The sequence below is a fragment of the Tachyglossus aculeatus genome, chromosome 24 (assembly GCF_015852505.1).
Source record: "Tachyglossus aculeatus isolate mTacAcu1 chromosome 24, mTacAcu1.pri, whole genome shotgun sequence".
Lineage (NCBI taxonomy): Eukaryota > Metazoa > Chordata > Mammalia > Monotremata > Tachyglossidae > Tachyglossus > Tachyglossus aculeatus.
In genome coordinates, this window is record NC_052089.1 from 10,822,380 (window position 1) to 10,848,762 (window position 26,383).

Consider the following 26,383-nt stretch of genomic DNA (forward strand, 5'->3'; position numbering starts at 1 on the left):
CTGTTTATATTGGAGAGAACGGCTCGAAATGCTTCTCCAATTTACACAGGGCCTCTCCTCTAAAAGGTCGTAGTAAATGCCATCATTATTATTATTACACATAGTAAGCGCTTAATAAATGCCATCATTATGATGATGATTATTATTATTATTAATGGGCTTTTGTAGAAGCTGTTTATATTGAAGAGAGAACGCCTTGAAATGCTTCTCCGATTTACACAGGGCCTCTCCTCTAAAGGGTCGTAGTAAATGCCATCATTATTATTGTTACACATAGTAAGCGCTTAATAAATGCCATCATTATGATGATGATGATTATTATTATTATTAATGGGCTTTTGTAGAAGCTGTTCATATTGAAGAGAGAACGGCTTGAAATGCTTCTCCAATTTACACAGGGCCTCTCCTCTAAAAGGTCGTAGTAAATGCCATCATTATTATTATTACACATAGTAAGCGCTTAATCAATGCCACCATTATGATTATGATTATTATTATTAATGGGCTTTCGTAGAAGCTGTTTATATTGGAGAGAACGGCTTGAAATGCTTCTCCAATTTACACAGGGCCTCTCTAAAGGGTCGTAGTAAATGCCATCATTATTATTGTTAGACATAGTAAGCGCTTAATAAATGCCATCATTATGATTATTATTATTATTATTATTATTAATGGGCTTTTGTAGAAGCTGTTTATATTGAAGAGAGAACGGCTTGAAATGCTTCTCCAATTTACACAGGGCCTCTCCTCTAAAAGGTCGTAGTAAATAAATGCCATCATTATTATTATTACACATAGTAAGCGCTTAATCAATGCCATCATTATGATTATGATTATTATTATTAATGGGCTTTTGTAGAAGCTGTTTATATTGGAGAGAACGGCTTGAAATGCTTCTCCAATTTACACAGGGCCTCGCCTCTAAAGGGTCGTAGTAAATGCCATCATTATTATTATTACACATAGTAAGCGCTTAATAAATGCCATCATTATGATTATTATTATTATTATTATTAATGGGCTTTTGTAGAAGCTGGTTATATTGAAGAGAGAATGGCTTGAAATGCTTCTCCAATTTACACAGGGCCTCGCCTCTAAAGGGTCGTAGTAAATGCCATCATTATTATTATTACACTCGGTCGTAGTAAGCGCTTAATAAATGCCATCACTATTATTATTATTATTATTATTATTATTATTATTATTATTATTATTACCCCCATTTTGCAGCCGTGGTCCCTCAGGCCCGGGGAAGTGGGTTACACTCGGGCCCTGGGCGGCGCCGGGCCCAAGATGGCGGCCGGAAGTCGGCCGGTTGCCCGGCTCCAAGATGGCGGCCGGAGGGCGGTCGTTTGCCCGGCTCCAAGATGGCGGCCGGAAGTCGGTTCGTTGCCCAGCTCCAAGATGGCAGGACTTTGGACATGTTACTCCCCTCCTCAGAAATCTCCAGTGGCTACCAAGCAACCCACACAAAGGGGCAAAAACTCCTCACTCAGGGCTTCAAGGCTGTCCATCCCCTCGCCCCCTCCTACCTCACCTCCTTTCTTTCCTTCTCCAGCCCAGCCTGACACCCCCCGCTCCTCTGCCACCAACCTCCTCACTAGGCCTCATTCTCGCCCGTGCCCACGTCCTTCCCCTGGCCTGAAATGCCCTCCCTCCACACATCCACCAAACTAGCTCTTTTCCTCCCTTCAAAGCCCTACTGAGAGCTCACCTCCTCCAGGAGGCCTTCCCAAACTCAGCCCCCCCATTCCTCTCCCCCTCCCCACAGCCCCTGCATCTATTTGTACAGATTTATTACTCTATTTATTATACTTGTACATATTTACTCTTCTATTTATTTTATTTTGTTAATACGCTTTGTTTTGTGGTCCGTCTCCCCCTTCCGGACTGGGAACCCGCTGTTGGGTCGGGACCGTCTCTAGATGTTGCCGCCTTGTCCTTCCCCAGCGCTCAGTCCAGTGCCCTGCACACGGTAAGCGCTTAATAAATACGATTGAATGAATTGTACTCTCCCAAGTACTTAGTCCAGTGCTCTGTACACAGTAAGCGCTCAATAAATACGACTGAATTAATGAATTGTACTCTCCCAAGCACTTAGTCCAGTGCTCTGCACACGGTAAGCGCTCTATAAATACGACTTAATGAACGAATTGTCCTTCCCAAGCGCTTAGTCCAGTGCCCTGCACACGGTAAGCGCTTAATAAATACGATTGAATGAATTGTACTCTCCCAAGTACTTAGTCCAGTGCTCTGCACATGGTAAGCGCTCAATAAATGCGACTGGATGAATGAATGAATTGTACTCTCCCAAGCACTGAGTCCAGTGCTCTGCACACGGTAAGCGCTCTATAAATACGACTTAATGAACGAATTGTCCTTCCCAAGCGCTTAGTCCAGTGCCCTGCACACGGTAAGCGCTTAATAAATACGATTGAATGAATTGTACTCTCCCAAGTACTTAGTCCAGTGCTCTGCACACGGTAAGCGCTCAATAAATACGACTGGATGAATGAATGAATTGTACTCTCCCAAGCACTGAGTCCAGTGCTCTGCATACGGTAAGCGCTCGATAAATACGACTTAATGAACGAATTGTCCTTCCCAAGCGCTTAGTCCAGTGCCCTGCACACGGTAAGCGCTTAATAAATACGATTGAATGAATTGTACTCTCCCAAGTACTTAGTCCAGTGCTCTGCACACGGTAAGCGCTCAATAAATACGACTGGATGAATGAATGAATTGTACTCTCCCAAGCACTTAGTCCAGTGCTCTGCACACGGTAAGCGCTCTATAAATACAACTTAATGAACGAATTGTCCTTCCCAAGCGCTTAGTCCAGTGCCCCGCACACAGTAAGTGCTTAATAAATACGATTGAATGAATGAATGAATTGTACTCTCCCAAGCACTTAGTCCAGTGCTCTGCATACGGTAAGTGCTCGATAAATACGACTTAATGAACGAATTGTCCTTCCCAAGCGCTTAGTCCAGTATCCCCGCACACAGGAAGCGCTTAATAAATACGATTGAATGAATGAATTAATTATACTCTCCCAAGCACTTAGTCCAGTGCTCTGCACATGGTAAGCGCTCAATAAATACGACTGGATGAATGAATGAATTGTACTCTCCCAAGCACTGAGTCCAGTGCTCTGCATACGGTAAGCGCTCGATAAATACGACTTAATGAACGAATTGTCCTTCCCAAGCGCTTAGTCCAGTGCCCTGCACACGGTAAGCGCTTAATAAATACGATTGAATGAATTGTACTCTCCCAAGCACTTAGTCCAGTGCTCTGCACATGGTAAGCGCTCAATAAATACGACTGGATGAATGAATGAATTGTACTCTCCCAAGCACTGAGTCCAGTGCTCTGCATACGGTAAGCGCTCGATAAATACGACTTAATGAACGAATTGTCCTTCCCAAGCGCTTAGTCCAGTGCCCTGCACACGGTAAGCGCTTAATAAATACGATTGAATGAATGAATGAATAATTGTACTTTCCCAGCACTTAGTCCAGTGCTCTGTACACAGTAAGCGCTCAATAAATACGATTGAATGAATGCTTCCCAAACGCTTAGTCCAGTGCTCTGCACACAGTAAGCGCTCAATAAATACGATTGAATGAATGACTTGTACTTCCCCAGCGCTTAGTCCAGTGCTCTCCATATAGTAAGCGCTCAATAAATACGGTTGAATGAATGAGTTGTACTTCCCAAGCACTTAGTTCAGTGCTCTGCACATATTAAGCGCTCAATAAATACGATTGAATGAATGAATGAATGAACTTGCCCTTCCCCAGCGTTCAGTCCAGTGCTCTGCACACAGTAAGCGCTCAATAAATATGGTTGAATGAATGAATTGTACTTCCCAAGCGCTTAGTCCAGTGCTCTGCACATAGTAAGCGCTCAATAAATATGATTGAACGAATGAATGAATGAACTTGCCCTTCCCAAGTGCTTAGTCCAATGCTCTGCACACAGTAAGCGCTCAATAAATACGATTGAATGAGTGAATGAATCCAATTCACATCTTGTGGGGTGGCAATTTCCAAGTAGACCCGGCGCTTAGAACAGTGCTTGGCACATAGTAAGCACTTAATAAATGCCATCACTAAAGTAGACATGCAGATATTACTTGTACCTATTTGCTATACGGTTGAATGAATGAATGAACCCAATTCACATCTTGCGGGGTGGCGATTTCCAAGTAGACCCAGCGCTTAGAACAGTGTTTGGCACATAGTAAGCGCTTAATAAGTGCCATCACTAAAGTAGACGTGCAGATAGTACTTGTATCTATTTACTATACGGATGAATGAATCCAATTCACATCTTGTGGGGTGGCAATTTCCAAGTAGACCGAGTGCTTAGAACAGTGCTTTGCACATAGTAAGCGCTTAATAAATGCCATTATTATTATTGTTATTATTACATAGTAAGCGCTTAATAAATGCCATTATTATCCAGCGCTTAGAACAGTGCTTTGCACATAGTAAGTGCTTAATAAATGCCATTATTATTATTATTATTACATAGTAAGTGCTTAATAAATGCTATTATTACCCAGTGCTTAGAACAGTGCTTTGCACATAGTAAGCGCTTAATAAATGCCATCATTAAAGTAGACGTGCAGATATAACTTGTACCTGTTTAAGGTTGAATGCATGAGTCCAATTCACATCTTGTGGGGTGGCAATTTCCAAGTAGGCCCAGCGCTTAGAACAGTGCTTTGCACATAGTAAGTGCTTAATGCCATCATCATCATCATTATTATTATTACGTAGTAAGCGCTTAATAAATGCCATTATTGTCCAGTGCTTAGAACAGTGCTTTGCATAGTAAGCTATTAATAAATGCCATTATTATTACTATATAGTAAGTGCCTAATAAATGCCATTATTATCCAGCGCTTAGAACAGTGCTTTGCACATAGTAAGTGCTCAATAAATGCCATTATTATTATTACAGAGTAAGCGCTCAATAAATACCATTATTATCCAGCGCTTAGAACAGTGCTTTGCACATGGTAAGCGCTTAATAAGTGCCATTATTATTATTACTATTACAGAGGAAGCGCTTAATAAATGCCATTATTATCCAGCGCTTAGAACAGCGCTTTGCACATGGTAAGCGCTTAATAAATACCATTATTATTATTATTATTACATAGTAAGCACTTAATAAATGCCATATTACCCAGTGCTTAGAACAGTGCTTTGCACATGGTAAGCGCTTAATAAATGCCATTATTAATATTATTATTATTATTACATAGTAAGCGCTTAATAAATGCCATTATTATCCAGCGCTTAGAACAGTGCTTTGCACATGGTAAGCGCTTAATAAGTGCCATTATTATTATTACTATTACAGAGGAAGCGCTTAATAAATGCCATTATTATCCAGTGCTTAGAACAGCACTTTGCACATGGTAAGCGCTTAATAAATACCATTATTATTATTATTACATAGTAAGCACTTAATAAATGCCATATTACCCAGTGCTTAGAACAGTGCTTTGCACATGGTAAGCGCTTAATAAATGCCATTATTAATATTATTATTATTATTACATAGTAAGCGCTTAATAAATGCCATTATTATCCAGCGCTTAGAACAGTGCTTTGCACATGGTAAGCGCTTAATAAATGCCATTATTATTATTATTACATAGTAAGCACTTAATAAATGCCATTATTATCCAGCACTTAGAACAGTGCTTTGCACATAGTAACCACTTAATAAATGCCATTATTATTATTATTACATAGTAAGCGCTTAATAAATGCCATTATTATCCAGCGCTTAGAACAGTCGAGCGCTTAGAACAGTCCAGCGCTTAGAAGAGGATTTGCACATAGTAAGCGCTTAACAAATGTCATTATTATTAGCAACCACTTAATAAATGCCATTATTATTATTATTACATAGTAAGCGCTTAATAAATGCCATTATTATCCAGCGCTTAGAACAGTGCTTTGCACATAGTAAGCGCTTAATAAATGCCATTATTATTATTATTATTATAAGCGCTCAATAAACCGACTGTTGGGTAGGGACTGTCTATGTTCCCAACTTGTCCTTCCCAAGCGCTTAGTACAGTGACTTGCACATAATAAGCGCTTAACAAATGCCATTACTATTAGTAGTAGCAGTAAGCGCTCAATAAACCGACTGTTGGGTAGGGACCGTCTCTACACGTTGCCAACTTGTCCTTCCCAAGCGCTTAGTACAGTGATTTGCACATAGTAAGCGCTTAACAAATGCCATTATTATTAGTAGTAGTAGTAAGCGCTTAATAAACCGACTTGGTTAGGGATCATCTCCATACATTGCCAACTTGTCCTTCCCGAGCGCTTAGTACAGTGCTCTGCACACAGTAAGCGCTCAATGAATACGATTGATCGATTGATTGATTTGCATATAGTAAGCGCTTAACAAATGCCATTATCATTATTAATAGTAGTAGTAAGCGCTCAATAAAGCGACTGTTGGGGAGGGACCGTCTCTAAGAGCCCGGGCTCTGGAGTCCGAGGTCATGGGTTCAAATTCCGCCTCCGCCACTTGTCAGCTGGGTGACTTTGGGCAAGTCACTTCACTTCTCTGGGCCTCAGTTCCCTCATCTGTAAAATGGGGATGAAGACTGTGAGCCCCCCGTGGGACCACCTGATCACCCTGTTAACCTCCCCAGCGCTTAGAACAGCGCTTTGCACATAGTAAGCGCTTAATAAATGCCATTATTATTATTATATGCTGCCAACTTGTCCTTCCCAAGCGCTTAGTACAGTGCTCTGCACACAGTAAGAGCTCAGTAAATACGATTGATTGATTGATTGATTGATTGACGGATTGACTAAGAGCTCAATAGACACGACTGAATGAAGGGCCTGCTGAGAGCTCACCTCCTCCAGGAGGCCTTCCCAGCCTGAGCCCCTTCCTCCCTCTCCCCCTCGTCCCCCTCTCCATCCCCCCATCTTACCTCCTTCCCTTCCCCACAGCCCCTGTATATATGGATATATGTTTGTACATATTTATTACTCTATTTATTTATTTTATTTGTACATATCTATTCTATTTATTTTATTTTGTTAGTATGTTTGGTTTTGTTCTGTCTTCCCCTTTTAGACTGTGAGCCCACTGTTGGGTAGGGACTGTCTCTAGATGTTGCCAGTTCGTACTTCCCAAGCGCTTAGTACAGTGCTCTGCACATAATAAGCGCTCAATAAATATGATTGATTGATTGATTTTATTTTGTTAGTATGTTCGGTTTTGTTCTCTGTCTTCCCCTTTTAGACTGTGAGCCCACTGTTGGGTAGGGACTGTCTCTAGATGTTGCCAGTTCATACTTCCCAAGCGCTTAGTACAGTGCTCTGCACATAGTAAGCGCTCAATAAATATGATTGATTGATTGATTTTATTTTGTTAGTATGTTCGGTTTTGTTGTCTGTCTCCCCCTTTTAGACTGTGAGCCCACTGTTGGGTAGGGACTGTCTCTAGATGTTGCCAACTCGTACTTCCCAAGCGCTCAGTACAGTGCTCTGCACACAGTAAGCGCTCAATAAATACGATTGATCGATTGATTGATTGACGGATGGATGATTGAGTAAGCGCTCAGTAGACGCGACTGAATGGAGGGGCCGGGCCCAAGATGGCCGCCGCCCGGCTCCAAGATGGCGGCCGGAAGTGGGGGTCAGCCGCCCGGTTCCAAGATGGCGGGCGCGGCCGGCGGCTCGGCGCGCGTGCGCAGTGCGCCCCTCCCACCCCCGGTCCTTCTGGACGTCACTTCCGGCGGTGCCTCAGCCATCTTGTCGGCGTCCGCCCCGACGCCGGGGCAGAGCCGTTCCCCCCTCCGTCCGTCCCCGTCCGTCCGTCCGTCCGTGTCCCCGGCCATGTCGAGCGAGGAGAGCTACCGCGCCATCCTGCGCTACCTGACCAACGAGCGGGAGCCGTACGCGCCGGGCACGGAGGGCAACGCGAAGCGCAAGATCCGCAAGGCGGCGGCCTGCTACGTGGTGCGCGGCGGCACCCTGTTCTACCAGCGGCGCCAGCGGCGGCGGCGGGGCTTCTCGGAGCTGGAGGTGGTCCTGCAGCCCGACCGCCGCCGCGGGCTCATCCAGGCCGCCCACCTCGGGACCGCCGGACGACACCTCACCCGCCACCAGACCTGGCACCGCCTCTCCGGAACCTACTGGTGGAGAGGTCAGGGCGGACGGGAGGGACGGGGACGGACGGGAGGGAGGGAAGGGAAGGGAAGGAAGGAAGGGGGACCTCCCGCCAGCCTCCGCGCGACCTCTGACCATCCTCCCGCCAGCCTCCGCGCGACCTCTGACCACCCTCCCGCCAGTCTCCGCGCGTCCTCCGGCCATCCTTCCGGCATCCCCCAGCTATTCTCTGGCCATCCTCCCGGCATCCTCCGCGCATCCTCTGGCCATCCTCCCGGCATCCTCCGCGCGTCCTCTGACCATCCTCCCGGCATCCTCCGCGCGTCCTCTGACCATCCTCCGCGCGTCCTCTGACCATCCTCCCGGCATGCTCCGCGCATCCTCTGGCCATCCTCCCGGCATCCTCCGCGCATCCTCTGGCCATCCTCCCGGCATCCTCCGCGCATCCTCTGGCCATCCTCCGCGCACCCTCCGTGCGTCCCCTGGCCATCCTCCCGGCATCCTCCGCGCGTCCTCCGTGCGTCCTCTGACCATCCTCCCGGCATTCTCTGCGCGTCCTCTGGCCATTCTCCCGGCATCCTCCGCGCACCCTCCGTGCGTCCTCTGACCATCCTCCCGGCATCCTCCGCGCATCCTCTGGCCATCCTCCCGGCATCCTCCGGCCATCCTCCCAGCATCCCCCAGCCATTCTCCGGCCATTCTCCCGGCATTCTCCGCGCGTCCTCTGACCATCCTCCCGGCATCCTCCGCGCGTCCTTTGGCTATCCTCCCGGCATCCTCTGGGCGTCCACTGACCATTCTCCCGGCATCCTCCACACCTCCTCCATGCATCCTCTGGCCATCCTCCCGGCATCCTCCACGCATTCTCCGTCCATCCTCCTGCCGTCCTCCACACGTCCCCTAGACCATTCTCCCAGCATCCCCCAGTCATTCTCCCGGCATCCTCCGCGCGTCCTCCGGCCATCCTCCCGGCATCCTCCGTGCATCCTCTGACCATCCTCCCGGCATCCTCCGGCCATCCTCCCGGCATCCCCCGGCCATCCTCCCGGCATCCTCCGCACGTCCCCTGACCATCCTCCGGCCATCCTCCCGGCATCCTCCACGCATTCTCCGTCCATCCTCCTGCCGTCCTCCACGCGTCCTCTAGACCATTCTCCCAGCATCCCCCAGTCATTCTCCCGGCATCCTCCGCGCGTCCTCCGGCCATCCTCCCGGCATCCTCCGTGCATCCTCTGACCATCCTCCCGGCATTCTCCGGCCATCCTCCCGGCATCCCCCGGCCATCCTCCCGGCATCCTCCGCAGGTCCCCTGACCATCCCCCGGCCATCCTCCCGGCATCCTCCGCACGTCCCCTGACCATCCTCCGGCCATCCTCCCAGCATCCTTCAGGTGTCCTCTGACCATCCTCCAGCCATCTTCCTGTCATCCTCTGCGCGTCCTCTGACCATCCTCCCGGCATCCCCCAGTCATTCTCCGGCCATCCTCCCACCATCCTCCACACGTCCTCCGACCATCCTCCGGCCACCCTCCCGGCATCCTTCAGGCGTCCCCTGACCATTCTCCGGCCATCCTCTTGTCATCCTCCGCGCGTTCTCTGACCATCCTCCCGGCATCCCCCAGTCATCCTCCGGCCATCCTCCCACCATCCTCCGCACGTCCTCCGACCATCCTCCGGCCATCCTCCCGGTATCCTCCACTCGTCTTCTGACCATTCTCCCGGCATTCTCCGCGCATCCTCTGACCATCCTCCCGGCATCCCCCAGGCCTCCCGCGGCCATCCTCTCGGCATTCTCCGCACGTCCTCCAACCATCCTCTGGCCATTCTCCCGTCATCCTCCACACATCCTCTGACCATCCTCCCGGCATCCCCCAGTCATTCTCCAGCTATCCTCCCGGCATCCTCCACACGTCCTCTGACCATCCTCCGGCCATCCTCCCGGCATCCTCCGCATGTCCTCTGACCATTCTCCCGGCATTCTCCGCGCATTCTCTGACCATCCTCCCGGCCGTCCTCCCGGCATCCTCCGCGTATCTTCTGACCATTCTCTGGCCATCCTCCCGGCATTCTCCACGTGTCCTCTGACCGTCCTCCCGGCATCCCCCAGTCATTCTCCAGCCATCCTCTCGGCATTCTCCACACATCCTCTGACCATCCTCCTGGCATCCCCCAGCCATTCTCCGGCCATCCTCCCGGCATCCTCCGCGCGTCCTTTGACCATCCTCCCGGCATCCCCCAGTCATTCTCCGGCCATCCTCCCGGCATCCTCCGCGCGTCCTCCGGCCATCCTCCCGGCATCCTCCACACGTCCTCTGACCATTCTCCCGGCATTCTCCGCACGTCCTCTGACCAACCTCCCGGCATCCCCCAGTCATTCTCTAGCCATCCTCTCGGCATTCTCCGCGCATCCTCCAATCATCCTCCTGGCATTCTCCACGCGTCCTCTGACCATCCTCCCGGCATCCTCCGGCCATTCTCCGGCCATCGTCCTGGCGTCCTTCAGGATAGGCAGAGTTGGGGTCCCGGCATCCTTCAGGCAGGGCGGAGGCGGGCCTCCTCTGGGTATACTCCGGGCAGCCCAAGACAAGGGCAGAGTCAGGCCCCCGGGCATCCTTTGCGAAGGGCTACGCCAGGCCCCGGGCATCCTCTGGTCATCCTCAGACAAGGGCAGAGTCAAGCCCCTTGGTATCCTTTGTGAAAGGCAGCGCCGGGCCCCGGGGATCCTCCAGTTAGGACAACGCTGGACACTGGGCATCCCCCGGGAGGGGGGGGTTCCGGGACCCGGCCATCCTGATAATCATAATAACGAGGCTGTTTGTCAAGCGCTTACTCTGTGCCAGGCACTGTACCAAGGGCTGGGAAGGATACAAGAAAATCGGGCTGGACACGGTGCCTTTATCACGTGGGGCTCCCAATCTCGATCCCCGTTTTACAAATGAGGTGACCGAGGCCCGGAGAAGTGAAGTGACTTGCTGAAAGTTACGCAGCAGGCCGGTGGCGGAGCCAGGATTAGAACCCATAACCGGACTCTCAGGCCTGTGTTCCATACGCCCTGCCGTACGACTTATTCCTTTCATTCATTCTTTCGGTCGTATTTATTGAGCGCTTACTGTATGCAGAGCACTGTACTAAGCGCTTGGGAGAGTCCATTATAAAAGACACATTCCCTGCCTCCAACGAGCCGACAGCCTAGGCGGGGCCCCGGGCGGAGCATCGTGGGTGGCGTCGTGATGATGCGCCCGTGACCCGGACGGCGGGAGGACCTGGGTTCTAATCCAGACTCCGCCGAGTCACTTGATGAACACCACCGGTTGCCATTAGGTCCCAGGTTGGTCCCCCCAGCTCCGGCGAAGAATCCGTCGCGAAAGGTTTGATTGTCATCCTCTCCTTGGCGGCCAGGGAATCGGGGAACCTGGGTTCTGATCTCAGCTCTCCTGCTCTCCCTCCCCTTAGATGGCCAACCTCCTGCGGGGCAGGGATTATATCCGATTCGACCGCGTTGTATCTACCCAGCGTTTGGAGTAAACGCTTCAGTGTCATCGCTATCAGCCGTGTCGTTCTTGTCGTCATCCTTGTTTTCTTTTCCGGTAGCCCGATCGGCTGCCAAAAGTCATCCTTGAGGTCCCGGGACCTAGAGTTGAGTGTTTGCCCAGGAGTTATGACACCACGCCAGGACGGCAAGGGATGATTGCTTAAATCAGGGTGCGTTTGATTGAAATTTCCGAGACCGGACACAGTGAGCATCCGTTTCTCGATTTCACAAACCTCAGCGTTAGCGGAAGCGTTCGTTTTAACATTTCCCCCGGCGGATTAGCCGGAATTTCCAGACTAGCCTGTAGAACTTCCTAGTGAAGAAATTCCTATATTTTTTTTTTTTTATTGTACGGTATTAAGGGCTAAATATGTGTCAGGCATCATTCAGAGCGCTTGGGTAGATTCAATCAATCCCCTTCTAATAATAATAACAGTGATGGCATTTATTAAGCGCTTACTATGTGCAAAGCACTGTTCTGAGCGCTGGGGAGGTTACAAGGTGATCAGGTTGTCCCACGGGGGGCTTACGGTCTTAATCCCCATTTTACAGATGAGGTAACAGAGGCACAGAGAAGTTAAGTGACTTGCCCAAAGTCACACAGCTGACAGTTGGCAGAGCCGGGATTGGAACCCGTGACCTCTGACTCCAAAGCCCGTTGTTGGGTAGGGATCCGTCTCTGATGCCGAATTGGACTTTCCAAGCGCTTAGTACAGCGCTCAGTAATTATGAACGGATGAAACAAATTACCTTGTATCTGTGAGCCCACTGTTGGGTAGGGACTGTCTCTATATGTTGCCAACTCGTACTTCCCAAGCGCTTAGTACAGTGCTCTGCACACAGTAAGCGCTCAATAAATACGGTTGATTGATTCAGGTTATTCAGGCCGGGTACAGCGTCGTCTGCCCCACGTGGGGCTCACGGTCCAAGGTAGGCGGGAGCGAGGTCTTGAAACCCCATTTTGCAGTTGCGGAAACTGAGGCACAGAGGAGTTAGGCGACTTGCCCGAGATCACGCAGGAGGCCCGTGGAGGACGCGGGACCAGAACCCCGGTCCTCCGGCCCCCGGGCCCGTGCTTCGGCCGCTAGGCCACACCGCCGCCGCCGTATGTGGGTTTTTTGGACAAAGTCGGGAGGGTAGATGATCGTGCCCCCTGGGAACCGTGTAGACGGGTGTGATGGCTACCGGAGGTGCCCACAAACATCATCATCATCATCAGTCGTATTTATTGAGCGCTTACTATGTGCAGAGCACTGTACTAAACGCTTGGGAAGACCCAACGCCCCTTTTCCATCCCGCGGTGTGACGTTACGTTGTCATAGGGACCCCCTCCGTGGAAATCGATGTTGACATATGGCTGGGGAAGCTCCCGCCCCCCAACCCTTACTCCGGAACCACCGCATTCCCATCGAGGTCCCCGGATTGACGGGAGTCACAAGGTTGGAGCCACGGGATTCGGGGGCGGGAGCCGAGGCAGAGGACGGTGGGAGTTCTCCCTCCTACTTATCAATCAATCGTATTTATTGAGCGCTTACTATGTGCAGAGCACTGTACTAAGCGCTTGGGAAGTACAAATTGGCATCACATAGAGACAGTCCCTACCCAACAGTGGGCTCACAGTCTAAAAGGGGGAGACAGAGAACTGAACCAAACATACCAACAAAATAAAATAAGTAGGATAGAAATGTACAAGTAAAATAAATAAGTAAATAAATAAGTGGAGTAATAAATATGTACAACCATATATCCATATATACAGGTGCTGTGGGGAAGGGAAGGAGGTAAGACGGGGGGATGGAGAGGGGGACGAGGGGGAGAGGAGCTTGGACCGTGGGACCTGATTATCTGGTATCTATCTGTCTTAGGACCGTGCCTGGCACATAGTAAGCGCTTAGTACAGTGCTCTGCGCATAGTAAGCGCTCAATAAATACGACTGATGATAGTAAGTGCGTAAAAAGCACCACAGTGAACGTTTAAAATGAAATACGCCAACCATAAAAGCAGCAGCACTCAAGTCCCAGAACGGAGACAGTACAAACTGGTCAAGGGGCCACCTCGTATGTTTGTACATATTTATTACTCTGTTTATTGTATTTATTCTATTTGTTTTATTTTGTTAATATGTTTTGTTTTGGTGTCTGTCTCCCCCTCCTAGCCTGGGAGCCCGCTGTTGGGTAGGGACCGTCTCTAGATGTTGCCAACTTGGACTTCCCCAGCGCTTAGTACGGTGCTGTGCTCACAGTAAGCGCTCAATCAGTCAATCAATCAATCGTATTTATTGAGCGCTTACTGTGTGCAGAGCACTGGACTAAGCGCTTGGGAAGTACAAATTGGCAACATATAGAGACAGTCCCTACCCAACAGTGGGCTCACAGTCTAAAAGGGGGAGACAGAGGACAAAACCAAACATACTAACAAAATAAAAGAAATAGAATAGATATGTACAAGCAAAATAAATAAATAGAGTAATAATAAATAAGTAGAGTAATAAATAAATGCGATTGAATGAATGAATGAATAAGACGTCCCTATCAGCTGTATTTTCAAGTACCGTATTGAGAAGCAGCGTGGCTCAGTGGAAACAGCCTGGGCTTTGGAGTCGGGGGTCATGGGTTCGAATCCCGGCCCCGCCGCGTGTCAGCTGTGTGGCTTTGGGCAAGTCACTTCACTTCTCCGGGCCTCAGTTCCCTCATCTGGAAAACGGGGCTTAAGTCTGTGAGCCCCACGTGGGACAGCTTGTATCTTCCCCAGCGCTTAGAGCAGTGCTTCGCACAAACTAAGTGCTTAATAAATGCCATCATCATCATTATTATTATTATTATTCCAGTAATAGATGCCTCTGAAGTATTCCGATTTTTGTCCCTCTCTAGTTTCGGCTACGTCTCTCTTTCGTCATAGGTTGCCAACTTGTACTTCCCAAGCGCTTAGTCCAGTGCTCCGCACGCAGTAAGCGCTCAAGAAATACGATTGAATCTTTTCTCACCGATGCCACAACCGCACGATCACTTGTACATACCCTACCGTAAACTGCCCGATCTACTGGCCGTCCTTACCGTTGTCATTTTCAGCTGAGGGACTGACGCGCACCCGCCAATTTTACTGTTATTTTTCTTCTTCGGCAGGCATTTTAAAGCAAGTCAAAGATTACATCAAAGAGTGTAGCCAGTGCCAGGAGAAGCTAGACCGCTCTCGTCCCGGCAGGTATGCGTCCGAAATGCTGGAAGAACTGGGCCTCGAGCTAGAGTCCGCCGAGGACAGCAACGAGACGGACGAGGAGCTGACCAACTCCGCCTCGGAACTGGGAGCGTTGTCCCGGGCCGGGAAAAAGAAGCCGATCTCCAAGCACGAACTCGTCTTTGTGAGTGGGGTTTTCTGTCTTTCTGTCGTGCGTCAACACCGGGGACGTAATTTCTCCGCAGAAAAACTCATTTTAAGAAAACGTAGTCGAGCAGGCGTTTGATTTCGAGCGCCTGCGGGCCGTTAAAAGCCGGTTACGTCCCTCCGACCGCCAACCCACGTTTTCTCTCGGCCCTCGCTCCCCCCGCGCCCTTAACCGTTAAAACGGCAGCAGAGTCGGCGGGATGCGAAGAGCGGGAGCGTATTCTGTAGGGAAATGTGTCGTCCGTGGAAGCGGAATGTATTTTAGGGAAGCGGCGGGAGATCGAGCTAAGGGGCTGTGCCGCTCTTGATCCCGAATCTGTTCGGCAGGTGGACACCAAAGGCCTCCTGAAGAGGTCTTCCCCGAAACACTGCCAGGCGGTCTTAAACCAGCTGAACCAGCAGAGACTCTCCAATCAGTTCTGCGACGTTACCCTGCTGATCGAGGGCGAGGAGTACAGAGCCCATAAATCCGTCCTGTCCGCAAACAGCGAGTACTTCCGGGAGCTCTTCATTGAGAAGGGAGCGGTCTCCAGCCACGAGGCCGTGGTGGATTTGTCAGGTAAAGATCGTCTTCAAAATTTTGCACGAGAGAGGGGTGCCTCGTTGCGTCGACGGGCGAGGGAAGAAAGGAACGGAAAGAAGGGAGGCAGCCTTGACTCATCCAGGATGTGGGAGGTGCCTCCGTTTTCGAGGCTGATCGATCGAGTGTGTTTATCGAGCACTTACTAGAATAAGAATGATGGCGTTTGTTAAGCGCTTCCTATGTGCAGAGCACTGTTCTAAGCGCTGGGGAGCTTACAAGGTGATCAGGTTGTCCCATGGGGAGCTCACAGTCTTCGTCCCCATTGTATCATCATCATCGATCGTATTTATTGAGCGCTTACTGTGTGCAGAGCACTGTACTGAGCGCTTGGGAAGTCCAAGTTGGCAACATATAGAGACGGTCCCTACCCAACAGTGGGCTCACGGTCTAAAAGGGGGAGACGGAGAACAAAACCAAGCATGCTAACAAACTAAAATAAATAGAATAGATGTGTACAAGTAAATAGAGTAATAAATATGTACAAGCATATGCACATATATACAGGTGAGGTAACCGAGGCCCAGAGAAGTGAGGTGACTTGCCCAAAGTCACCCGGCTGACCGTTGGCGGAGCCGGGATTAGAACCCGTGACCTCTGACTCCAAAGCCCGGGCTCTTTCCACTGAGCCACGCTGCTTTTCTGTTATATTGTGTATAATACACAACTGTCACCGAGTTTACGTAGCACTCGGGGTGAATCTTTATCGGCCTCTGGGCCGAGAGACGGGGTGGGGTCAGTAGTTTTTCGGGGGCGGGAGGGGGTAAAACTCATCTGATGGAAGGTGAAGTGACTCCTTTTCCCTGTTAAAAGTTTAGAATGTAAAGGGTAGCATTAAAAAGATCGCGCTTTCAACGCTACTTTGGGCGTAGGAAAGTCAAAACAAAAAAAAAAATAGGTCATTGGGATTGCGCCTTGATCTCGTTTACCAGAATCCTCTCGGTACATTTTATGTCATAAAAATTGGGATGATTTGAGCGAGTAGGGTTGGCCAACCTGACGTCTGTGTTGTGAAAACAGTAAAATTAGGTGTCAGGAAGCGCGGACTCTTGGAAATGGAGAGGCCGGGTGAGTTGAATCTACAGCCGGTTGCCCGTCGACTTTCTGTTCAGCGTTTCTAAAGGACTTGGACTGTGAGTTCCTCGTGGGCAGGGATCGTCTTCACCAACTCGATCACTTAGTACAGTGCTCTGCACACATTAAGCACCCAATAAGTACCCTCGATTGAGTCGATGTTGCCGACTTGTACTTCCGAAGCGCTTAAGCGCTCAATAAATACGATTAATGAATGAATGATTCATTGGATTCGCACAAGTCTGTGTATCGTCCGTTCTGTGCCGCCGAGCCGTTAGAGATTTGGGGCTCATTGTGTTGTTTTTTGGGTTCCACGCAGGTTTTTGTAAGGCAAGCTTCCTCCCTCTGTTGGAGTTCTCTTACACTTCCGTACTAAGTTTCGACTTCAGCAACATGGCAGAGGTTGCTATGCTGGCCCGCCACCTCTTCATGTCGGAAGTCTTGGAGATCTGTGAAAACGTGCACAAGCTAATGGAGGAGAAACAGATCACCATATACAAGAAAGGAGAGGTCCACACGGTCGAATCCACTCAGAGTTTATCCGAACACAACGGAGGCACGGTTCCGTCCGGGGGCGACAGGCCCGAGGTCTTAATCGGTTTTGCCGGGGACGGCGCGGCGGGGTTGGAGGCGAACGGGCAGTCGCCGGATACCGGGCAGGGCGGCGAGAGCGCCCGGCAGGCCGAGCCTCGGCTTTCTTCCGAGTCCCAGCTTCCTTCCGAGTCTCAGATCTCTCCGGCGCCCGTGGACGTCGGGAGCGACCGGCCGGAGCCCGCAGCGGGCCCTCCCGAGGAGGGGACGGCCGACGGCGGGATGAAGCGAGAAACCTCGGAAAGCAGGGACGAGAACTCGCTTCCGGAGCCGGGCCCCGAGCCTGCGGCAGAAGAGGCCATGGAAACCGCCGCCTCCGGGAACGGGGCCGCGGATCCGGAGGGAAACGGAGAAGCCGCCCCTGAGGGCCACGCGGGAGAACCCGAGGGCCCGGACGGGGAACCGCCGGGAGCCGGCGACGGCTCTCCCGAGGGCGACGGAGCCCTCGGCCCGGACGATACGTACAGGAGCAGGCTCCGGCAGCGCTCCGTCAACGAAGGCGGCTACATCCGACTGCACAGAGGCCTGGAGAAGAAGCATCAGAATAGGAAAGCCAACCCTAAATCGGCGGTACAGCAGGTACGGTGGGGGACGCCCGCGATTCTAGTCCGCGTTTCAGGCTGAAAGTCATCACTTGGCCTTTTTCCGGCGGGTGGGAAAGAGTAAAACGGCCTGCCCCTCTCTAAGCGCGTCTACCGGTTGGCGTTCCAGGGAATCGTGTCGTGATTCCTGACGACAGTAACACCGAAAACGTCGCATCACCGTGCGCCTCTAATTAGAGACCACAGATCGGCTTGACCGAGGTTTTTTTTTTTGAACGAGTGGAATCCTTCGAGCCCGGGAGGGCAACTTTTAAATTACAAGCGTGTGGGTATGAATAGGCTTTTTGTCTTTCCATTTAGGTCGCCATGAAGCTAGTTCAAAGGGGGAAGAAAATGAAGCAGCCCAAAAGAGACGCTCCCGAGAATCCGGACGAGGAAAGCTCGCACAAATGCGGGGAGTGTGGGATGGTTTTTCAGAGACGTTACGCACTTATAATGCACACCCTAAAGCACGAGAGGACTAAAGATTACAAATGCCCAGTAAGTGAAATGTTACCCTGGGAAAAACCCCCTCTAAATCTACGCACGGTGGAATCTGAAAGTGTTTCTTTTTTGTTGAGGTGGCGGTGGGTTTTTTCCCCTCTAAATTGTTTTCCAAACGTAGTAAGGGTGAGGCTTAATTTATAGATTTAACTTCACCGCCCCGTCGAGACGCACGCGGTGACCGACCAGTTGATCCGTGATATTTATTGAGGGCTCACCGTGTGCGGAGCACTCGGGAGAATCCAACACAGTCGGTAGACACGGTTTTCCCTACCCACAAAGAGCTTTCAGGCTAGAGGGAGAGACGGACGTTAAAATACGGGAAGAACAGATGCCCGTAGGTGCCGTGGGGCTGAGGGTGGGGTGAATATCCGGCGTGTCAAAGTCGGTGTGGTTCTCCAGAGAGAGTGGGCTTAGAGAAATTGGTACGCCGATATGTTTGGAAATAACTACACGTCTGCCTTTGCTTCCTAGTTGTGTAAAAAAGAGTTCCAGTACAGCGCTTCTTTGCGGGCGCACCTCATCCGCCATACCCGAAAAACCGAGGCGCCGGCGTCCGCCGCCACGGAAGACTCGTCGGGAACGTCGGCCGAGAAGGGCAGGACCAAGCGGGAGTTCATATGTTCTATCTGCGGGCGATCGTTGCCCAAGCTCTATTCTCTCAGGATACACATGCTGAAACACACCGGAGTCAAACCCCACGCGTGCCAGGTGAGGAAGTCTCTGTCGGTGTCGGGACGTTGCGCGAAACCTGGTGCCCTTCGGGAGGTGGAGGGGAGTCATTTATCATTCACTTCCGCTGGGCCTGAAAAATTGGAGATCCGTCCATCCCACCCGATCAAACTTCCCGTTTCCCAGTATGTCTTATACAGTAGGGGCGGAAGAGAATCCATTTTTAAAACGTTTCGGTAGTCCAGCACCTAGCACAGTGCCTGACGTGTCAGCGCTGAACAGATGCCATGGAAAAATACGAATTTCTGCCTACTTTAAGGCTAACGAATATTAGTAGTAGGGTGATGTATATGTTTGGATCAACGCGACCATTTTAACGTGGCAGTGGATTAGAGCAGTAACCGGGTAGACTTCCGTGGTTGGGACCCACTGATTTTCTAAACGGCTTGCACGGACTATAACGGAATTAACAGGGCCGTTCCCGGATCTCGCCTTCATTTCTGTCCGCCTCCTTAGCACCCTGCCTCGAGGTCAGGGATGAACCATCTCACAACCCGAATCCCTAACTCTCGAATCGATCCGGGGCCCTTTCTGGTCAACCTGTCGTTACCGTCTCTTAGTGATACAGCTTGCTGTGGGAACACATCCCTTACGGTTACCCGCCGTGTGAAGAAGCGTTTCCTTTCGTTAGTTTTGAACCCGTCACCTCCAAGCTTCCGTGAGTGCCCCCCGTTTTGGGATGCCGTTCTTTTTTTTGTCAGTCACTTCCCCTCTTCTGAAATCTTTTTAGACTGGAGAGTCCCAATGTTTTCAGCCCATCCTACTTTCTCCAACCCCTCTAGTCGTCATCGTCACTGCCCTTTTCCAACTTTACGACGACAGTCCTAATGCAGTAGCCAGAGCTACAGGAAAGCCCTTGTTTTAAACAAGGACAAAGCTGTCGGACTTTACGACTCGTCATCCGCCTTAGTCATCTGCGGATTTGGAGGCTCGCCGTGTGCGTTTCCTCCTCCAGACGTTTCAAAACCGGTCCTATCGCTCATCCCTGGGAGACAAACTGTTTATCCTTCTCCGGTCCACAAAACGGCCTTGTGTAACTACCCTTTCCTAACCCAGTTTTCTATCCGTGCTAGAACGTCGCCGGCCATCCCATAAATACTCCATTTTTTTAAAAAAGCTAGTGGCGTGTCACCCCGATAGAAGTCATGGCACCTTGGCAAAAATGACCTTGAACGGACTGAGTCTCGGAGGCCGATTCCATGAAGACAGCGATAGTTTCTGGGCTGCCACCAGGCTGTCCATCAAGCGCTTAGTACAGTGCTCTGCGCATAGTAAGCGCTCAATAAATACGATTGATGATGTACATATCTAGTCTATTTTATTTTGTTAATATGTTTTGTTTTGTTCTCCGTCTCCCCCTTCTAGACTGTGAGCCCACTGTTGGGTAGGGACCGTCTCTATATGTTGCCAACTTGGACTTCCCAAGCGCTTAGTATAGTGCTCTGCACACAGTAAGCGCTCAATAAATACGATTGATTGATTGATTGATTGTCCCCCCGAGGAAGCCACCTGGCCCCTATCGAAGCTGGAGCGTTGCTCCGACTGTCGGAAAACGTGGCTAGTGGGAAGTTGACCAGATAGGGTCAAAAGGAGGCCAGATTGCCATTTTGGCAGGAAACAAGTTTGAGGCGAAGAATTCCTTTCAGAAATTCCAGGGAGTGTTTGCTCTGTCTTCGTTTCTCCCGTAATACCTTCCCTTTTTTTTTCCTCCTAGGTCTGTGGAAAGTCTTTCACCTACAAGCAAGGTCTAAAATTGCACCTGGCTCTCCATGAAGCACAGAAGCAGTTCCAGTGTGAACTGTGCGAAAAGTCCTTTGTCACAAAGCGGAGCCTTCAAGAACACATGAGCATTCACACAGGTATTAAGAAAGGAATCGCCCCGTTCGGCTCTCGGGATCTCGAAGACTTTCCGAAATTCCCTTGCTGCGCTTGTTAATCGTGCGGGGTCTCGACCGGGGTTCCCTGGACGGGGTCAGAATATATCGGGGAGGAAAATTTGGCCTCCGTTTTTAAAATCTCCTCCGCTCAGATGAAAAATAGGAAGGTGGAGAGAACCTTTAAAGTCCTCGTCGTGGCTCCTCTTCTGGCATTTATCTCACGGGTCACGGGTCGTACTTGTATGAAAAGGCTGAAGAGTCGGCACGTTGTACCCGAGTCCTTGACGGGAAATAGCGGTGAGGTTGGAGGAAGAGACGATAAGAGGGCAGAGGAAGGAAGAAGAAGGGAAAGCCAGGAATGGAGGGAGGGAACAGGGAAAAGCCAGGATCTTTCCCTTTTCCCTCTAAAGGAAGAAGAGCTGTTAGGAAGAAACTCTAGAGTGGGATAGCCGAGGCAGAGCGTCTCTGTTAAGCTGCATTTAGAGAAAGGAGTGGAAAAAACTCGGTCGTCTTGTTGTTTGGCTCCGAGATCATCATCATCATCATCATCAATCGTATTTATTGAGCGCTTACTATGTGCAGAGCACTGTACTAAGCGCTTGGGAAGTACAGATTGGCAACATATAGAGACAGTCCCTACCCGACAGTGGGCTCACAGTCTAAAAGGGGGAGACAGAGAACAAAACCAAACATACTAACAAAATAAAATAAATAGAATAGATATGTACAGGTAAAATAAATCAATAAATAGAGTAATAAATATGTACAAACATAGATACAAATATACAGATGCTGTGGGGAAGGGAAGGAGGTAAGATGGGGGGGATGGTGAGGGGGAGAAGAAGGAAGGGGCTCAGGCTGGGAAGGCCTCCTGAGATGCCTTTTGAGTTTCCCAGAATTGGGTTTTACTTCAGTTGTGGCGGTTCCTCATCCGGGATTGAGGGGCCTGCTTGCCCCTCGCCATCTCCTCTGGTCGCTGGCTCTGACTGGGTGAATCCGAACCACTTTCCTCATTTTGATTTCACTCTCGTTGTTCTATATGCCCGCCCCGCCGCCGTTTCCGTCAAGAGCCCCCCCGTTGGGCTACGGATTTTTCTCGAGCCGATTTTTCCAGCGAGTTTTTTTTTGTTGGGGGGGGTCAGTTTTGGTCTAACGCCACCCGAAGTACAATCCGAAGGATCCCGTTGCCAGACTGGTTGACGCTCGCTCTGTGGCCCGGACTTTTGTTTTCACAGGAGAGTCCAAGTACCTCTGCTCAATCTGCGGCAAGTCTTTTCACAGAGCCTCAGGACTCAGCAAGCACCTCAAAAAGCACCAGCCAAAGCCGGAGGTTCGTGGTTACCAGTGCACTCAGTAAGTCCGTGTGTTTCTGGGTGTGTTTACACACAAACGAACGCGAGCACACCATTTTCTGGCCGCGACTACTGTGTCATTTAATTAGATGACGTTTGGTCTTCTTTAGAAATGATTTAGTTACTAATAAAATCTTAGAGTGATGATATAAGTTCCGTTTTAGACCCAGGGGTGGGTCCTGGAGTTGGTATCCCAAACCTCCTTCTCTCCCTGGGTTCGGCGAGGGGAGGAGGAGGAGGATTTACAGCTCCAGGTGCTCCCGGGATTTGTAGTTTGTAAGCTAGCACTTTCCGAAGCCGGGGTTGGACCCCGGAATCCCAAAGGACGTTTCGGGCCAGCTCTCCCGGTTACTCTAAAATAATCCGCCTACGATGGGGCAGAAAATTTACTTAAGAACCCCTTGTGTGCGGGGACCGTGTCTGCCAACTCTGTTGTACTCTCCCGAGTGCTTAGTACAGTGCTCCGCACAAAGCAGGCATTCAGTAAATACCGTCGGTGATGTTTTCGATTTCAACATCCTAAAGCTCCAGATGAATCGCTATTGATAATCCGGAGCGTCTTTCACAGGTGGTAACGTCTGGGGTCTTAGAAATCGTAAAAAGCAAACCAAAAAAGAGCCGTTCTCGTGGCCTGGAGACGCCGCGAGCCCTCCCGGTAAGACCGGAGACTTTCCCGTTGCAGGTGCGACAAAAGCTTCTTCGAAGCTCGGGATCTGCGGCAGCACATGAACAAACACCTGGGGGTGAAGCCGTTCCAGTGCGAATTCTGCGAGAAGTGCTACAGCTGGAAGAAAGATTGGTATTCCCACGTGAAGTCTCATTCCGTCACCGATCCGTACCGGTGGGTAGCCCGCCCGCGCGCGCGCGCCTGATTGAGAAGAGGCGACTTCTTCGAACGTGCGTCCCCTTACCGAGTCGGGCGGGCCAAGAACGACCAGAAAGTCTAAGAGGGGGTCGGGTAAAATCAGGGGGGAGCAGTCAGCTGGAGGAGAATGAGGAACGGTAGAGCCGACTTGGTTTTTAATGGTAATTAAGCACCTGCTAGGTGTCAGGGACTGTACTGAGCGCGGGGGTGGATACAAGCTAATCAGGTTGGGCGCAGTCCGTGGACAGACTCTCTGGACTGGTCGGTTCGCCGTTCAGGAGAGCGGCTATCAGATAGTAATAATAAAAATAATAATGATGGCATTTATTAAGCGCTTACTATTTTTAGAGCACTGTTCTAAGCGCTGGGGAGGTTACAAGGTGATCAGGTTGTCCCACGGGGGGGCTCACAGACTTAATCCCCGTTTTACAGACGAGGGAACTGAGGCCCAGAGAAGTCAAGTGACTTGCCCGAAGTCACCCAGCTGACAGGCGGCAGAGCCGGGCTTTTATAATGGCACTTATTAAGCGCTTACTATGTGCAAAGCACTGTTCTAAGCGCTGGGGGGGATACAAGGTCATGAGGTTGTCCCACGTGGGGCTCCCAGTCTTCATCCCCATTTTACAGAGGAGGGAACGGAGGCCCAGAGAAGTGAAGTGACTTGCCCAGAGTCACCCAGCTGACAAGTGGCGGAGGCGGGATTTGAACCCATGACCTCTGGCTGCCAAGCCCGGGCTCTTTCCACCGAGCCACGCTGTTGGAGTAGAGCACTTGGCTCCGTGGACTCGCTCCAGAGCACCCCACGACGTAGCCGTGTGATCTTGCTGTGGGTAGGAAACGTGTCCGTCTGTTATTATATTGTGCTCTCCCGAGCGCTTTGCACATAGTGAGCACTCAATCCGATTGAATGCGCCTTGAAAATGTGGCTACATTCATTCATTCATTCATTCAGTGGTGTTTATTGAGCACTTACTGTGTGCAGAGCACTGTACGAAGCGCTTGGGAAGTCCAAGTCGGCAACATATATTGAGACGGTCCCTACCCAACAACGGGCTCACAGTCTAGAAGGAGGCGACAGACATCAAAACAAATAAACAGGCATCATTATAAAAAAAAATAGAAGTATAGATCTATACACATCATTAATAATTAATCTTTCCACATCAATCAATCGTACTGAGCGCTTACTATGTGCAGAGCACTGTACTAAGAGCTTGGGAAGTACAAGTTGGCAACATATAGAGACAGTCCCTACCCAACAGTCAGTGGAAAGAGCCCGGGCTTTGGAGTCCGAGGTCGTGGGTTCAAATCCCGGCTCCGCCAATTGTCAGCTGGGTGACTTTGGACAAGTCACTTGACTTCTCTGGGCCTCGGTTACCTCATCTGCCGGATGAGCCCGGGCAAGTGGCTTCACTTCTCCGGGCCTCGGTGACCTCCTCTGTGTCCCACCACTCGGGCTACATTTTCCAGTAGGCTGAAAGGCACCGCATCAGGTTACAGTCCAGAACCAACCCGGTAAAAGGGATGTTTTCGGTCCCTCCCCACGTTCCTCCTTTGTTTCATCATCAATCGTATTTATTGAGCGCTTACTATGTGCAGAGCACTGTACTAAGCGCTTGGGAAGTACAAGTTGGCAACATATAGAGACAGTCCCTACCCAACAGTGGGCTCACAGTCTAAAAGGGGGGAGACAGAGAACAAAACCAAACATACTAACAAAATAAAATAGATAGAATAGATATGTACAAGTAAAATGAATGGAGTAGTAAATGTGTACAAACATATATACATATATACAGGTGCTGTGGGGAAGGGAAGGAGGTAAGATGGGGGGGATGGAGAGGGGGACGAGGGGGAGAGGAAGGAAGGGGCTCAGTCTGGGAAGGCCTCCTGGAGGAGGTGAGCTCTCAGCAGGGCCTTGAAGGGAGGAAGAGAGCGAGCTTGGCGGAGGGGCAGAGGGAGGGCATTCCAGGCCCGGGGGATGACGTGGGCTGGGGGTCGATGGCGGGACGGGTGAGAGCGAGGTACGGTGAGGAGATTAGTGGTGGAGGAGCGGAGGGTGCGGGCTGGGCAGTAGAAGGAGAGAAGGGAGGTGAGGTAGGAAGGGGCGAGGGGATGGACAGCCTTGAAGCCCAGGGTGAGGAGTTTCTGCCTCATTCGGTCGTATTTATCGAGCAGTTGCTGTGTGCAGAGCACTGCGCTAAGCGCTTGGGAAGTAGTCGGCAACATCTAGTTCATTCATTTATTCATTCAATCGTTTGGCGGTTTTCCCGCCCTCCGGCCGGCCGGCCGGCGGGTCACCGCCCTTCGTACGGTCCTCGGGGACCGGCGGGGCTGGAAAGACGGGATCGCTGGGAGCCGGGCCAGGACCGGACCCTCTGACTCTGTGCCCGGGCCCCGGGGTGGCTGCGTCCTCCGAAAAGACCCCACTTGGCCCCATCAGAGCTTCCCCCAGCCCCCGGGGACTCCTCCAGCCCCGCCATCCCCGGCCAAGAGCAGAGATCCCTGTCATTTGGTCTCCTTTAGAAATGATTTAATTACTAATAAAATATTAGAGTGTCCCTCCGAGCGCACCCCACATCCCTCTAGACTATAAGCCCGTTGTGGGCGGTCAGTCGTTGAACCAGTGGAAAGAGCACGGACTCGGGGAGTCGGAGGACGGGGGTTCTAATCTGCTGGGTGACCTCGGACGAGCCGCTTAGCTTCTCTGCGCCTCAGGTACAGAGGCGGATTATGGATTACGTTGCCAATTTGTACTTCCCAAGCGCTTAACCGTCATCAATCGTATTTATTGAGCGCTTACTATGTGCAGAGTCAGAGCTCGATCCATTTTTCTTTTAGACCGTGAGCCCACTGTTGGGTAGGGACTGTCTCTATATGTTGCCAACCTGTACTTCCCAAGCGCTTAACCATCGTCAGTCGTATTTATTGAGCGCTTACTATGTGCAGAGTCAGAGCTCGATCCATTTTTCTTTTAGACCGTGAGCCCACTGTTGGGTAGGGACTGTCTCTATATGTTGCCAGTTTGTACTTCCCAAGCGCTTAACCATCATCAGTCGTATTTATTGAGCGCTTACTATGTGCAGAGTCAGAGCTCGATCCATTTTTCTTTTAGACCGTGAGCCCACTGTTGGGTAGGGACTGTC

General features: G+C 50.6%; 1 protein-coding gene across 3 annotated transcripts in view; it reads left to right on the forward strand.

Annotated features, from left to right (window-relative positions):
* The first annotated feature begins 7,847 nt into the window (after window positions 1–7,847).
* Window positions 7,848–26,383, forward strand: part of ZBTB11 (zinc finger and BTB domain containing 11) — a 29,846-nt gene continuing 11,310 nt past the window's right edge. The window contains exons 1-10 of one of the 3 annotated variants that reach the window (XM_038766228.1): window positions 11,402–11,535; window positions 11,759–11,869; window positions 14,823–15,058; window positions 15,409–15,640; window positions 17,055–17,905; window positions 18,229–18,408; window positions 18,886–19,122; window positions 20,858–21,002; window positions 22,256–22,373; window positions 23,055–23,213. In XM_038766228.1, the coding sequence (XP_038622156.1) occupies window positions 14,915–15,058; window positions 15,409–15,640; window positions 17,055–17,905; window positions 18,229–18,408; window positions 18,886–19,122; window positions 20,858–21,002; window positions 22,256–22,373; window positions 23,055–23,213 (2,066 nt within the window). In that variant the 5' untranslated portion in view covers window positions 11,402–11,535; window positions 11,759–11,869; window positions 14,823–14,914. Of the gene's footprint in view, window positions 8,206–11,401; window positions 11,536–11,758; window positions 11,870–14,822; window positions 15,059–15,408; window positions 15,641–17,054; window positions 17,906–18,228; window positions 18,409–18,885; window positions 19,123–20,857; window positions 21,003–22,255; window positions 22,374–23,054; window positions 23,214–26,383 lie in introns of those variants that run through there. The other 2 variants (XM_038766227.1, XM_038766229.1) reach the window with 2 other exon arrangements.